The 14,192-nt window shown below is 36.1% G+C and overlaps 1 protein-coding gene across 2 annotated transcripts in view; it reads right to left on the bottom strand.

Annotated features, from left to right (window-relative positions):
• The window catches only part of LOC145664147 (AMP deaminase 2-like), a 239,417-nt gene that overhangs the window by 209,715 nt on the left and 15,510 nt on the right, over positions 1 to 14,192 (bottom strand). For both annotated transcript variants that reach the window (XM_081730548.1, XM_081730549.1), the window contains exon 2: positions 309 to 432. In XM_081730548.1, the coding sequence (XP_081586674.1) occupies positions 309 to 432 (124 nt within the window). The remainder of the gene's footprint in view (positions 1 to 308; positions 433 to 14,192) is intronic.

Here is a 14,192-nt window from a genome sequence, read left to right as displayed (position 1 = left end):
TGCTAATGTATTAGAATGAAATTTCTAGTTGCTTTTTAATTAGGAAGATAAAAAGCCGTGATACGTCTGCTTTCCGTAATTTTGACTTACCGTCCGGAGTTTCCATTTCGTTTTTCTGCAATATCTTTATCGGGTTCGATGTCGTCAAGTGATGTTTAAGGAAGATGCGTTTCACAATACAAAGCATGATTTTTTATTTTGTGAAAAAAAAAGTTTTCAAGAGAAAACAAAAATTAGTAGCGGATTTTTTTTTATTTAGGGAAAACTATGAAACTACCGTTATTGGAATTAGGAGCCATAGTACGTACCTTTGGCAGTGAAAACATATCGAGCCCGATTTTTTCAATTTCTTGCATTTCTTCCGCCAAATTATAGCGCCTGTTGTCCTCGTACTCTCTTTCATTTAGCTGCAGTTTGTCATCGCAATACGTCCTGAAAAGAATGTACATATTATATATATATATATATATATATATATATATATATATATATATATATATATATATATATATATATATCCAAACAACTAACTATACTACTCGATTTACAGGGCAGGTAAGAGAGAAGCAAACAGATCAAAAAATCCGTAATTTTAACCCTTAGAGGTTCTAGTAACTATTCTTAGGTACTAAAGTAGTGTCTTCATTATTCGATTTTAAAAAGTACAAATAAAGCTTTTTACTTCGATTTTTTTTATTTTCACAAGCATAGGGGAATCGTAGAACACGTTACGTATGGTTTCATACCTTTCTGCGTCCAGACATAGGGAGAATTGACGTCATAACTCTAAGCTTTTTTGTTATGCCGATTTTTATCATTTTTTGGCGGAGTTACTTATGCACCTAGAAGATTGAAATTTTGCACAAACATTCAGTCCACCGAGTAGAAATTTACCATTTTTTCCACAAGGTAAACATAAGGGGATACATAGGGGGAAAAGGTAAATAAAAGGGATATTTTTCTACCAAAAAATTCTTTTCGCGATTTTCACGCCTTAGATACATGATGGAGACATGTGAATGGTACCGTTTGAAAGGATTTTCTGTTCTGAAGAGATTGATGGCCGAACCATGATCCTAGGATAAATAGGAATGTCTCAGGGAATTTTTACTTGAGATCCTATCTTATACGGGAATTTGCGGTACTTTGTAGAGCATATTATTGTGTAACGAGTCGTCTATTCCGGCTTGGTTCTGACTAGAGATGCACGCGAGACGCGAGAAGTCTCGTCTCGTCTCGCAAATGCAAGACGAGACACGAGACGAGACTGAAAATTTTATGCGAGACGCGAGACGAGACTAAACCATGCGAGACGAGACATACATTTATGAATTACATGTAATTGTATATTTAGTGATTGAAAGAAAACGGTAAAAGAAAGTAGTAGTAAACGAAGAAGAGAGTGTAGAGGAGTTGCTAAAATTAATTCTCTTTAACGAGGGCGATTACGAAACATCACCTACTAATTGAAATCCTGATTATTTTCCAATAAAGTAAATTTCAATAAACTTTCTTATTATTGTTCGTCCCTTAATGCATACTCATCTCATGGTTAATTATCCCATATCGGACTCCCGAAGAAAACTCATCGAAACAACTTATTGACCGTGCCAATAGCGACTACTCTCAGTCATGACTCTGTTTTCTTTCATTCAGAAATAGAAAAGAAAGAGAAGAAAGTAGAAGAGTAAAAGAAGGAGGTAGGAAAAGGAAGAGAAAAAAGAAAGAAAACAAATAGGGTATTTTAATAAGAAACAGATTACTGGATAATTCCGGAAAGGTAGTAAGAAGTCGGGAAAGTCGTTGAAAGATGGATCATTTTAAATGTTATTACCGATTAATCAATTTTAGAATGCTTCGAAATAGACACATGTTCCCTCATACCACACAGACCTAGCTCCAGGCACTACGTTCGTGGGGTTGCCCAGATCTAGACCAGGAAACGAGAAAATCGAAATAATTTTTTTTGTAATGTTATTCCAACCGGTAATTGATAACCATCCAGCATCTGAACTCTGTTCTCTAGGATCGACCACACATATGAATTAGCCAAGAAAAAAAGAAAAAAAATCAAACTTATAAACTCAATATAAATTTATGTATCGTATCAATAAGTTTCAACTTCCTGGAAGAAAGATATCGTATTAGGCTCATCCTGCTATTTTCGTCTCACTCCTAGAGCCGATTTAAACCGTTAGTAGCGCTCCTTCATGACCTAGGTTATTTACCTTAACACATATATTACAACATGACATATATATTATAGATGTTAATACGACAAATGATATCACTAATCTTACTTAAATTAAATCTATCATGCATTCACTCGCTCACTCACTCAGGACAGTGTATATATGTTTAAAGGAAACCAAATAGCTACAAAGGTACAAATAGTTTATTACATTCATAGTGAAAAGGAAAAATAATTATAAAGAAAATATTAAAAGCACAAGTTCTTGGTTATATATCAATAGAATACATAGAATTATACTTTAATAAGTCTTTATATATTTGATCATATTGACAAATGGAAAGAAGAATAAAAAATAATTACATGTATTATATCTTAGGCATGCTAAAGCGAAATTATGATTTGCGACATACGCAAAGAAGACACTTATTTTACTTTTAAAAAAATTGACAAAAAGAAGGACAAGAATAAACTTTTCGGTGTAATAGAACTCACGAGTCTCTATTTCATATTGAGCAATAAAATATTAATAATACCGAGCGTTCAAATCACAGATCGCGCACTACTCGTAGTGTCCAAAAACATTTCGCTCCATTTAACTTAGTTTGTGTTTATATATATCTATATATATAACTATTGGTTTATAAAACCATTCATCAACTATATTTAGTTTGTGACTATTAGCAGTTTATAGCTGCACTCGCATACTACAACGTTTATACCCATCTAGGGATTTTGAAATCACTTTCCGCCAGAGGATGTTTTCCCTCTTAGTCCATTTCCAAATTTATTAATTGGATAATTGAAGTTATTTGTTCAACACTGGGACACGTCATGAAACCTTTCCTTAAGATCACTTTTGTATATATGTATATATGGTTCGAATTTAAGACGATGTTCCACAGGTGTAAGGAGTATGATGATTTAAATTGAGGATAAAAAAAACACTGGTCAAGTCACAGGATACATATGCAGGTGAGAAGGATTAGAGGTACACTTTCCACAATGGTTTTAGATTGGTAGCTCAGGAATAATATTCATTATGATGTGGGTTACATTTAGACCTGCCGTTACTTCTTAGTACATGCCATTAAATAATTACATAGGTTATCATTTACATCTATTCAGAGGAAAAGGAAAATTATTTGAGTGCACGGCGGTATTCTTGACAAAAATCTATATTCTTATATTCGTCGGAAAACTTACTGGTAGACTATAGCAACCAATATACGTTTGGGGGGGACAGACACGAGCGCTCTTACATATATCCATATATTACATTCAATATTATACTTTTACTTTAACATCATATTCACATACTAAATACATGTACATTTCGACGTATTCATTTCTCTCTCTATATATATATATTTAATAAATGCGCACACATTTAAATTAATAACCCCAACAATAATTTCTGATAAGGTTGCAAACATTGTACAAGAAAACAAATGACTTCCGACATTACATATGAAAAAAAAATTGATTTTTTACCTGATACCGCGGGTCTATAAATGTTAACTTTCATATAGTCAATTCGTGCATGAATCGCAAAAAAAACTTTGTGAGGCAGGCACGTAACACAGAACATTCCTAAAGATATAAATAGATAAACCAAAATACAATTTCTGGGCCCAGGTTAACTACGAGATACATGAAAACTAAAACAGAAAGGAAAGTGACCAATGGATCAAAAAAAAACTTAGAGGGACGACGATGAAAGAACGTAATTGTGAGTGTCGTCAAATATGAAGTCGTTATTCATTTTGGCAATAGGTCAAAATGTGATGGAGGACCCAATCATTATCTACTTTATCCATGAATCGTCTCTTGCAACGTCTCAGCTGGTAATTTCAGATCAGAGTTGTACGTTAAATAAATCGTAAGCGACAAGTTCAAAAATCGGGGGGGGGGAAGGTTGAAATTTAAAAAAAACTCTAGAGAAGAAGTAGAAGAAGTATAGGTAAAAAGAGAGGAGACAGAACACTACAACTACGAAAGATAAGGGGTCGAATTTACGTATACAACATACTATAACCAAATATTCTCTTTTATGCCAAAAAGGGTTCGGCTTACCAAATAAATAGCCGAAAAAAGATGTCTGCAAAGATGAGACAAGTCTGTGTCCTCGATGGGATTTTCGGAAAGACAATGGCTTTAGGGAAATCCCACCACTCACCGTATCCGGCCAACACCCTTGCAGATCCCGGAATCCTCCGGAAGGTTAGAGAAGGCGATAATTTAGAATTTCAAAAAGGAAAAAAATCATCCGACCTCTAAGAAACTGAGAAAGGATCTAGAGGAAAGTACGAAAATTAGACCGAAGGCAATGAAATAAGAGAGACCCTAATTATGGATTTGCCAAAAATAAAAAAATGAAATAAACTGGATTTTGGATCGGTGATTTCTATTGCCAAACTTCACAGATAGCTCCCCTTCTCAGAATGCGCTAAATTCTGAGGCATCGATTAATTTCCATCACTATCTAGTTTGAAAACTGAGAAAGAAAACGAAAATATTCAAGGGGGAGGGGTCGATGCCCGGGTACGGTAAAATAAATTTCAATAACTAATTGTTTAGATTCTGTAACCCTGTCAGAGCTGTCGCCTTCATGAATACTGTAAGCTAGCCCGAGTAGGTAACGTGAAGAAAAAAAATCTCACGGAGCAGGATATTCTATTTTAAAACCGACCAGAAAATATAATTCACTACAGCCCCGTTGTATAACTATTGTCTTTCCATAATTTATTATTGAATATATCTAGTCAGCGATTGTACGATGCTACCCATGCTATCAGATATTATAGTTGATCATTACGATAACACATTAAACTACAAAGTATTGCCATAGTCCGACTATATATCGCCCTCCTGTCCGCGTGATATTCCGGTGCAGGGGTCAGAACCTGAGATGTTTGTAGCTACACGTATCTACTCAATACGTATACGAATATATATCAACACGTGGCGAAGTATGCACTGAGCTACTATATATATAACTATATGGGTGTCCTATCATCTATATTCATCTACTACAATATTCATATAATTCATATTCATATTCAAATAAATATTCATATATTCATATCATCATCTTTTTCCATTTACTACGACGCTATATTTTACAAGCACCCTGTCTCCTATATCTACGCTCAGCCTACATACACATTTCATCATAATACTTTAAAATCTATAGTCACTACAAACATTTCCCATTCCGATCACTGCACGACAACCTCACTCGAACTCAAGACTCTTTCACCACACACACAATACTATGTAATACCTGGTAGCTTTATTAAGAAAGAAAAAAAATCATACGTATGTTCACTGAAAAATAGAATTATCTGAGATAATATTTAATGTTTATGAAATTCTGACAACAATGAAATTATTCTGCAGCCACAAAAAAAAAGAAATGAACATTTAATATAATTTCAAAGCGAAGAACTAGCATCATATCGCACGACTTCTGTTAAGAAATTACGTATTGTTTATTTACTTAAATATTTCGATTTCTAGACTAAGCAGAATGTTGTAATTTTCAGAAAATATTAATTTTGGATCACTTAACCTAACTGTATATGCATTTGGGCTAGGAATTATATTTACTAGGTTTTATTTCGAAAAGAAGGTTCAATTCCATGGAAACTAAATCACTAAGAGCATCGACATAAGAATGACGGTTAGTACTGACTTTTGACACTAGAGGGCTAGCGACGATATGATCAACCCTTGAACCACTGAATGTGACCTTGTACGGAAATTTTGATATTATGACACTCTCATTTTCTGATATTACTATAGATCGATATGTTGCGTTTAGATATTGATCAAATACGACTGATACACTGTCCATACTTCATTATTTCACACACTCTTTCATCACTTAACTACAATTGCTACTACTGATACTACATTACAAACACATACATGCCACATCCATAACTACAACCTACATTAATACATGTTGTACTAATAAATATACACAAACAACATTCAGATTTTACCATTTTTTGTTCAAAATCGGCTCTATCGGTTACAAAAAGAAAGGGAAAGAAAGGAACAGGGCCAACTGGCCCTTGTATTCACTAAATCACATTCTTAATTCAACCTGTTTAATCAATGCCCCCGAGGGGACATATCAAAGTGTTGACTAACAATAGGACCCCTGCCCTGAAGGGGCAGGAACCCGGAACAAACTACATGTTCAACTCATCCCGCTGGAAGCCGTACCACAATTTGGGAGTAGACAGGAGCCCTCTTGAAACTTTACACGTGCATTATGATTAATATCCTAACTACAAAGAAATTAAATACCGCCATGTTACTAATAAATAAATACAAAAAGAAATCACATCCGCTACATACACGAACACAAACGGCAGTGAGGCAGGCCTTACGTAACTCGAAAAGAAATAGTTTTTAGGATAAGAATATTTTAAGGGAGAAAACACTACTCCTCCGAAACTGTTTGTGGATCCCTAAGAACAACTCGCAAACTGATGCACTTCGCAGAACCTGTCCATCACTAACTATATCTGCACAACATGGCGTCACTGAATTACGCTTCCTATTTTAGTTCTTCAGTCCGGTTTTTTACTATGAAAATCTAGCAAATTATGGCTCCATAGCTTCCTGCTTACGCCCCTTCAATTATCAAACTAAATTTACCTGGTTAATGGAGCTTTTCTAGCTCATTTCTAGTTGTCCGAGCTGGGAAGATCTGAGTCTGGTGTCCAGCAAGATTTTTTGCAGGGAATGGGAATAATCGCGCTCTAATATCATAGCGTGGGTGAATCCTCCAATCAAAACAAAGCATTTTTGGCGGTGGGGCTTTGAAACGAATAAAATTTGGTAAAATCTGGATTAAACTAGATTTCAGAAGGACCTAGGTATCTAAAAGAGAGGTGAAGGGTGGTCCAGAAAATTCTGCCGAATTTTAGATTGGTTATTTATTCGAAAAGTTCCGTCCAATGGTGGATCTATATTTTCAGATCGCACTGACACCGTAAGAATTGTAATAATCCATTTACATATCCATATACAAGACTTATAACTAATTTAAAATATAAATAAAGATATTGATTCCCAAAACTATAATTCGTAATGAAGTTTTACAGTTTTCCATGTTAATTTGAAATAAAATAACAGACAAAATTACGAATTATATGAACAGCCAGAATTTTTTTGTTAAACGTCAAGTACAGTCGGTGCAAAAAATTTCGGGCACCCTCCTATTAAAACATCATCACATTAGACTGTAATGGCATATTACATGATTTTACATTTATTGAGTTTTCTAAGTTGAGCGTTAATGCCTGCAAGAACAAAAAAGTGATTGGGCCAATAGACATTTTATGAGTATTATTATTCAAGGTTGATTTTCAGAATTAAAGCCTTCTTTAGTTTCTAAACATCATTTAAAAAGAAAAGCTTTGTAAATTGGAAATTTATTACAGCATCGATTTAGGACTTTATTTTGCGACACAAACACATACAGGCGGGCGCGCACGAATACATGAACTTCTGTTTTTGGTCTGAAAAGCGAATAAGACTCCCTATTGCTGCGAAATGTTATATTTCTGTTGTTTCTGTCTTTTTCACAATACTACTAGCGATTAATGCTGGGGGATGGCGGGGAAATCCCCTCTGGTCAAAGTTTATCTTCGGCCCGGCTCGCAGAAATAACAATATTTTTACATGGAATAAGTATTTTCTTTCTATATACTTATCAAAAACATCCCCCTCTGGTTCGGAAGTTTAATTCAAACACTGGTTTGGTAGGATGGCCCTGTAGGTTTGGTGCGAGATGGTAGGAATGGCCCTATATCTGTCAGTAATTTTATTTTCTAGATCTGGCAACACTATATAAGTTGAAAGCGAAAGTTGATAAAATGCGATAATGCAACATTGCTACAAGCGCCAGTGATGCCAAGTTAGTTGTTTTCCAACTAAATCTGGTTCTTGTAGAAGGCAATTTAGTTGTAAAAATACTTGTCTAGTTGCTAGTTGAAAATCTAGTTTTTTAAAAAAAATCCTATCTAGTTGAGTTCTAGTTCTCTTTATGTTAAGAAATTGTGTAATTACTTCTGTCTATATTTCCCTTGAGAGAATTATTTTGTATTAGTAACATAAATTTTAACAAATTAAGATTCTCGTCTACCTGCTTTTCTTGTTTTGGGGTTGGCTTATCTTAGAAGTACTTAGATCTTGTGACTGAAGGGCGTTGGCTAAGGGGGAGGAACACAAAGAAGAGATTGAATCTCCGATTTTAGTCATAGTCAGCATTGCTAGATATACTGTTTCTTGCAGATCTGCATTCTTTTTTTAAAATCTACATCTCTACTACAACTAAACGAAAGATGAACCTCCTGCCTTTCTTATTTCGAGAAAAGAGAAAAATATTTGTTGATTCAGAATGAATTTCCGTGTTCACCTTAAAAGAAAACTAGTTTTATTTTTCTTCTGTGTGAATAAATTAATAGAAATCGGGGTTTTCCCTTCAGGATTTCCCTTTTGCATTTTACACTGCACGGCTGAGTAAGTACGTAGGAATCTGTCTCTGCCCATTTGGGTGCAGTGAGGTACAGTGCCGCAAATTTATCTTCAACATGTGGGGGGGGGGTTAAGACCGTTCCCATAATCTTTTTTTCAAAGTATATTCAACATATTTATAAAGTTGAAGAACAAAGCTGTGGAGGATCAGAGAAGCAGAGTTGTCTTTAACATTGAGAAGCGCGTAGATTTGAGGCTTATTCTGGGGGGACATCAATTTCATCACTTTTCTTTGTGGCAATCGGACTCAAATCATCACATTTCTCTCCAAAAGATACATTTCAAATGAGATTATTGGTGGGACAGTCCCCTCAGATCCAAGATTCGAGGGTACATGTCTCCCTCATTACCCCGGAATTTGCGCCAGCAGTGAGGTGGAAGATTGGATCACTGTGTAAGAGTGGCTTTGCCAGTTTGTGTATTTAAAGTTAAGGTATTGTGTATTTAGGTAAGAAAAAATGTTTTACGTAATTTTCTATTTCTTTTGATGCTGTTTTTAGTTGTTTTTAACTCAAAATTTAGTTGGAAAAGGTTGGCAACTTTGACAAGCGCGAAGGAACCGAAAGAATTGGGTCGTATTGTGTTGTGAGTTCTTTTGTTGTCTACAAGCGCTTTTGGTGGTATAAAAACATCTTTATAATGGTAAATCACCCTTCAAGGGAACGACCAAAACGTGTAAATGTTGATAGTGGCGACGATCTTTTAGAAGAGCCAAATATTGCTGGAGATCTCTAAGCTGGAAAACAATGTTGGATCCAGCAACAATTTATGCTGGTTTTGCTGTAAATTATGCTATTAATTTGACGAAAATTAATGGTCTGGCAATCAAATTCCAGCACAACTTTTCTTTTAATTTGGAGCGGAGGGGACACAAGTTCGGATACCATGTTGAACTCTAGGTTCCGTGTCCTTAGGATGTTATGAACATTCATCCCATACAAAGCAATGTGGAAGAGTCACTTTATGCCTATTGCTTGTATATATTAAAAACTTGAATATCATAGGTATACATATATATTATTAGTATTATTATATGTTTAATTATGATAAAATAAGATGGGGATGCCAGGCTTGGGTAGCATTTAATTCATATATTCTGATTAGCATGTAAGAATTATCATCAATATTATTATTGTATATATGTTTGTATATTCCATGTATTTTTTTTCTCTCTCTTAGAGATTCTTAAAATTATTGACAAAAAATCTTTCTTTACTATTGCTAGTTTTAGAAACCAGTTTATTTCTGGATTTAGCCAGCCAACTTTGTAGAGGGAGGAGACCGCTTTCTCTCGGAGTATCAATGGATTGTTTGTAAGGGAGGTCAAAGCGCCCCTTTGGGTAGTTCCCTATAAATATGAGGAGGAGCTGTCCTCCTCATCTCATCTTCATTTTTGGCTAGACTTTACGCTCGACGCCTCGAAGATCATTTTTCAGCTTTATGCTAGCTTTTGCCTTAGTGATGGCATTATAAGTTATGTTAGGTTCCTTAGAAATTTAGCACTTTTCGAGACTCAGATGAGTAATTCTGAGACAGGAAGTTTCTCAGCTTTTCAAATGAGAGGCTGTATTCCTGGGTAAGATAGGTTTGGTAGGGTGTTTCCTGGTTAGGAATTTCTTTCTTTTCTGAATTATAAGGATTTAGTTAGAAGTTATTAAGTTAATATATGTGGTTTTAATCATACTCCTATTTTGGAAATTGGATATTTCTTAAAGTTTTTCTGAGGCTTTGTAAGCTTTCATTTAAGTCTGGTTTCTACTTGAGGGCCAGCAGCAGGCCAAATTGGTATTTACGGATCCAGGGGCGGATCCAGGGGGGCGATAGGGGCGATCGCCCCATGCCAGAACAGGAAACTTTCTTATTTTATATATATATATAAATAAAACCCATCCCAAAGTTTGGAGCCCTTAAATGTAGCAGTATGATGACCCACCGCCCCCCCCCAGAAATCGGTCCTGGATCCGCCCCTGTACGGATCCTATGGTTTTGGGTTCGATTTTCCTTATGAAGGCAGGTGTCGTGATCGGCCTGTTGGATAGTTTATAGGTCTTACTCTTAAGTAGTGTTACCACGAGACGAGACTTCAGGCTGTCTCGTCTCGAAAAAATGTGCTCGTCCCGTCTCGTGTCTCGTCTCGAGAGGTTCTGTCCCGTCTCGTCTCGTTTGTCTCGTTTTGTCTCGTAAAAATATAGCAGCATACCATGGAAACGAAAGTAAAATGTAGCAGGCTGCACCATGCTAATCAAGATACAACTAAATTACAGGTATTACCCAGAACACACAAGACAAGAAATGTCACGGTAGCTACGCCATGAAGATGGTGTATGTGGTAGTCGGTTCGATCTCGGTTAGTGCCATGTGAGCTTTGTGGTGGACAAACATCGAATGTGTGTGGGGCCGCGGTAGGTCAGTGGTAGAGCGTTCACCTCTGGTGCTTGGGGTCTCGGGTTCGATCCCAGCTCCCGCCAAGTGAACTTTGTGGTGGACAAACACCGTGTGCGTGGGTTTTCTCGGGGATCTCCCGTTTCCTCCCACTTTCTTCATTCCACCATTTCATTCATTACTCATCATCACCGTCTCCTTTAGCCTAACCGGCATAAACGTGGGACGTAAAACTCAAAGATTTTGTTTCATTTCATTTCATTTTTCGAATGTGTGTGTTTTCTCGAAGTTGTCTAGTATCCTACCACTTTCTTCATTCCACTAATTTTCCCATCAACATCCATTCGGGGTGGGCCAAAGTTGCCTAAAGGTCTTAAAAATAAATTCAAATAAGCTCACAAGTCAAGGAAAAATAGTTTACAACATAATATATCTCTGCTGTTAGTTGTCTGAGGCTTCTCGACCCTGGCTTCTTCTTCTTCTTTTTTTTACATTCTGAAACATTGAAATTTGTTTCACCAGTTTCAATACACGAATATACAGTAAATTGCTCATAGGTACGTCGAAGATGAAGACACTAATGTCAAATAATGTTTACACGACAAGCAAAGTTCGATATAAAAGTGTCACCATCCTCGAAACTATCGTATACTATCAGCCCACTTGCTTTATAGTGTCTGGATATATATATATATATATATATATATATATATATATATATATATATATATATATATATATATATAGAGAGAGAGAGAGAGAGAGAGAGAGAGAGAGAGAGAGAGAGAGAGAGAGAGATGGAACGATATATAGATAAATAGAGATATAGATATGTGTGTACACTTTGATTTCATATATTCCAGCCTTTAGGTTTCTATACCAATCCAAAAACTACTTTAAATTTTAGCATGTTTGGATTTGTTGCAATTATTCTTTTTTTTTAAAAAAAAAGCTCAGAACCAAATAATTTTATTGTGTAATGGAAAGTATTTGATTGAAATTTTATATGTTACTGCACAGTAAGCTCTACTTAAAGTGGCATAGTAATGGGAGCTGAAAGACACATCGGACCAAAGAATGCTTGGGGCCAGTCTTCACCTGCATGGTACAAATCCGTTCCCATAACCGCGGGGTGTGCCACTATATGGTGGTTGCCCCGTTTGTGTAACAAACTCATGACAGTACACCCAGATTAGCTAATGGTCTAAAAAAAGAAGTTGATTTTTGGGTAGCCATTTTGGATTAAAGTTTCTTATATTGTCGTGATCTATTCGCAATCATATAACGTACATCTTCATACCAAGCTGAGCGGTCTGCGGCGATAGACCATCGGCTTGAAGGCCCCGGGTTGAGTTCCGGAAGGGTCATGTGTATGGATTTTAACAGCATTTGTTTTTTCGTATTGTCAGGGGGCGAAATCGTACGGGATAAAAGGATTTCAGTCTGAAAAGATAGGAGAGAATATCTTCCCCAGGATAGTTTCATGGGAGTAAGGAATTAGTAAAAATATAGGATATACATTTTATAGCAGGTTTAAAATTATGGTTTGAGTATCCTATTTCTTTTCTGTTAATTATGTTCTTCAATGTTCGAATTTTCATCATTCTCATGATATTTTCTGCTTTCAACGGAGCTCCATGAATATTATACCAAATGTTCTTTACACTCTGTAAGAAACCATTTCTGAAGATAATTTAGGTCCTAATGAATATTATTCACTAGGAAAGAGAAGTATTCCATTCCCCTCCTCTCAACATGGAAGCAGAGGGCAATTTCGCACTCTGGTCAGATCAAACATTTCCGCGTAACAAAACGAAAGTCCCCCTGTAAAACCTCTTCACTTAAAGTGTTATTATCATAAATTTGCTGAAAGCAAACCATTTGAAGGGTTCGTCGATAATATCTTTGCTTTCTTTGTCCTTCGACCGCCTTCCAAACAAAGAGGTGAATTTTACAACATGACTGCTGCATAATAAGCGAGCGATTGGTAAAATGGTAAAAGTGTGTTTTTATGTGTATGTGTGTGTGTGAGAGAGAGAGAGAAAAAAGACAACATTTTAGTTGCAAGATGACATACTTCAATTGCCGTTTTCGGTTCATATAGCAAGAAGAATACCGCCACAAGAGAATAAAGACAAGTGTAGTCTGTTCTGTTCTCTTCCGCCATCTCAGCCAGAACTTTCAACTACAGCCTGTAATGAGTGTAGACCTTATCCAGTTTTTAAATTGAATAGATGGTGGTGGTAGTTCGGTTTCTTGACCTTGTAAAAATCTTCCCTGTCTTTGATTTTGTTTGTCATCATTCCAGCCAGAAATGAAAAAAATGAGAATTCCTCAGTTTACAGCAAGGGGAATTGGGGACAAGACATTAAGGATGATATTTCTGGAAGCTCATGTATCACGATTGTTTCATTCAATAGACAGATGACACTTTTCTATGAAGGCTTTTCAACATGTTTTCACACAAACATGTCTTCTTTTGCAATCTATATGACTACTGGCAATTTCAATCTTGGCCATTCCCGCCAGCGTTTTCATTCTCGAGACACGAGAGGAGACGAGACGAGACGAGAAGGAACCTTTGAAAATTAAGGGTTCACTGGAAGGCGTGTAAGTATTTCAATCAGAAGGGATTCTGTTTCATCTGACAAAAAAGTGCGACATTCTAATGAAGGTACGTATTCTAGATGCATCTCAAGGAGATAGACGAATAACTTCAAAGTACAGAATTTGAATTAACTTCCTTATCTCGCCAACCGAAAGATTTGGTATCCGCTTCTGCAGATGAAGAGGAGTCAATGAACATTTGAATCTATAACAAAAGTCCAAAGAAGCTATTAGTTGATCATCACGGTGAGCAAATCTTGTTCTCCCATCTGCAGAACAAATCCAAGTCATCTCTTGTCTTCAGACTTGATATTCCTATAAATGATGCATTGGAACGTTTGTGAAAAGTGTCAGAAAGAAATGTAATAAAAGAAGTAGCCCAAAAATTGCGGGAGGAGATAAATCAGCAGAAATACGCGTGTCAAAAGAACGTGATCGACAGCGCTGAGTGAAT

The sequence above is a fragment of the Thermobia domestica genome, chromosome 11, assembly GCF_964235325.1.
Source record: "Thermobia domestica chromosome 11, izTheDome1.hap1.1, whole genome shotgun sequence".
In the NCBI taxonomy this organism is placed as follows: Eukaryota; Metazoa; Arthropoda; class Insecta; order Zygentoma; family Lepismatidae; genus Thermobia; species Thermobia domestica.
This window is presented reverse-complemented; position numbering and strand designations above follow the sequence as displayed.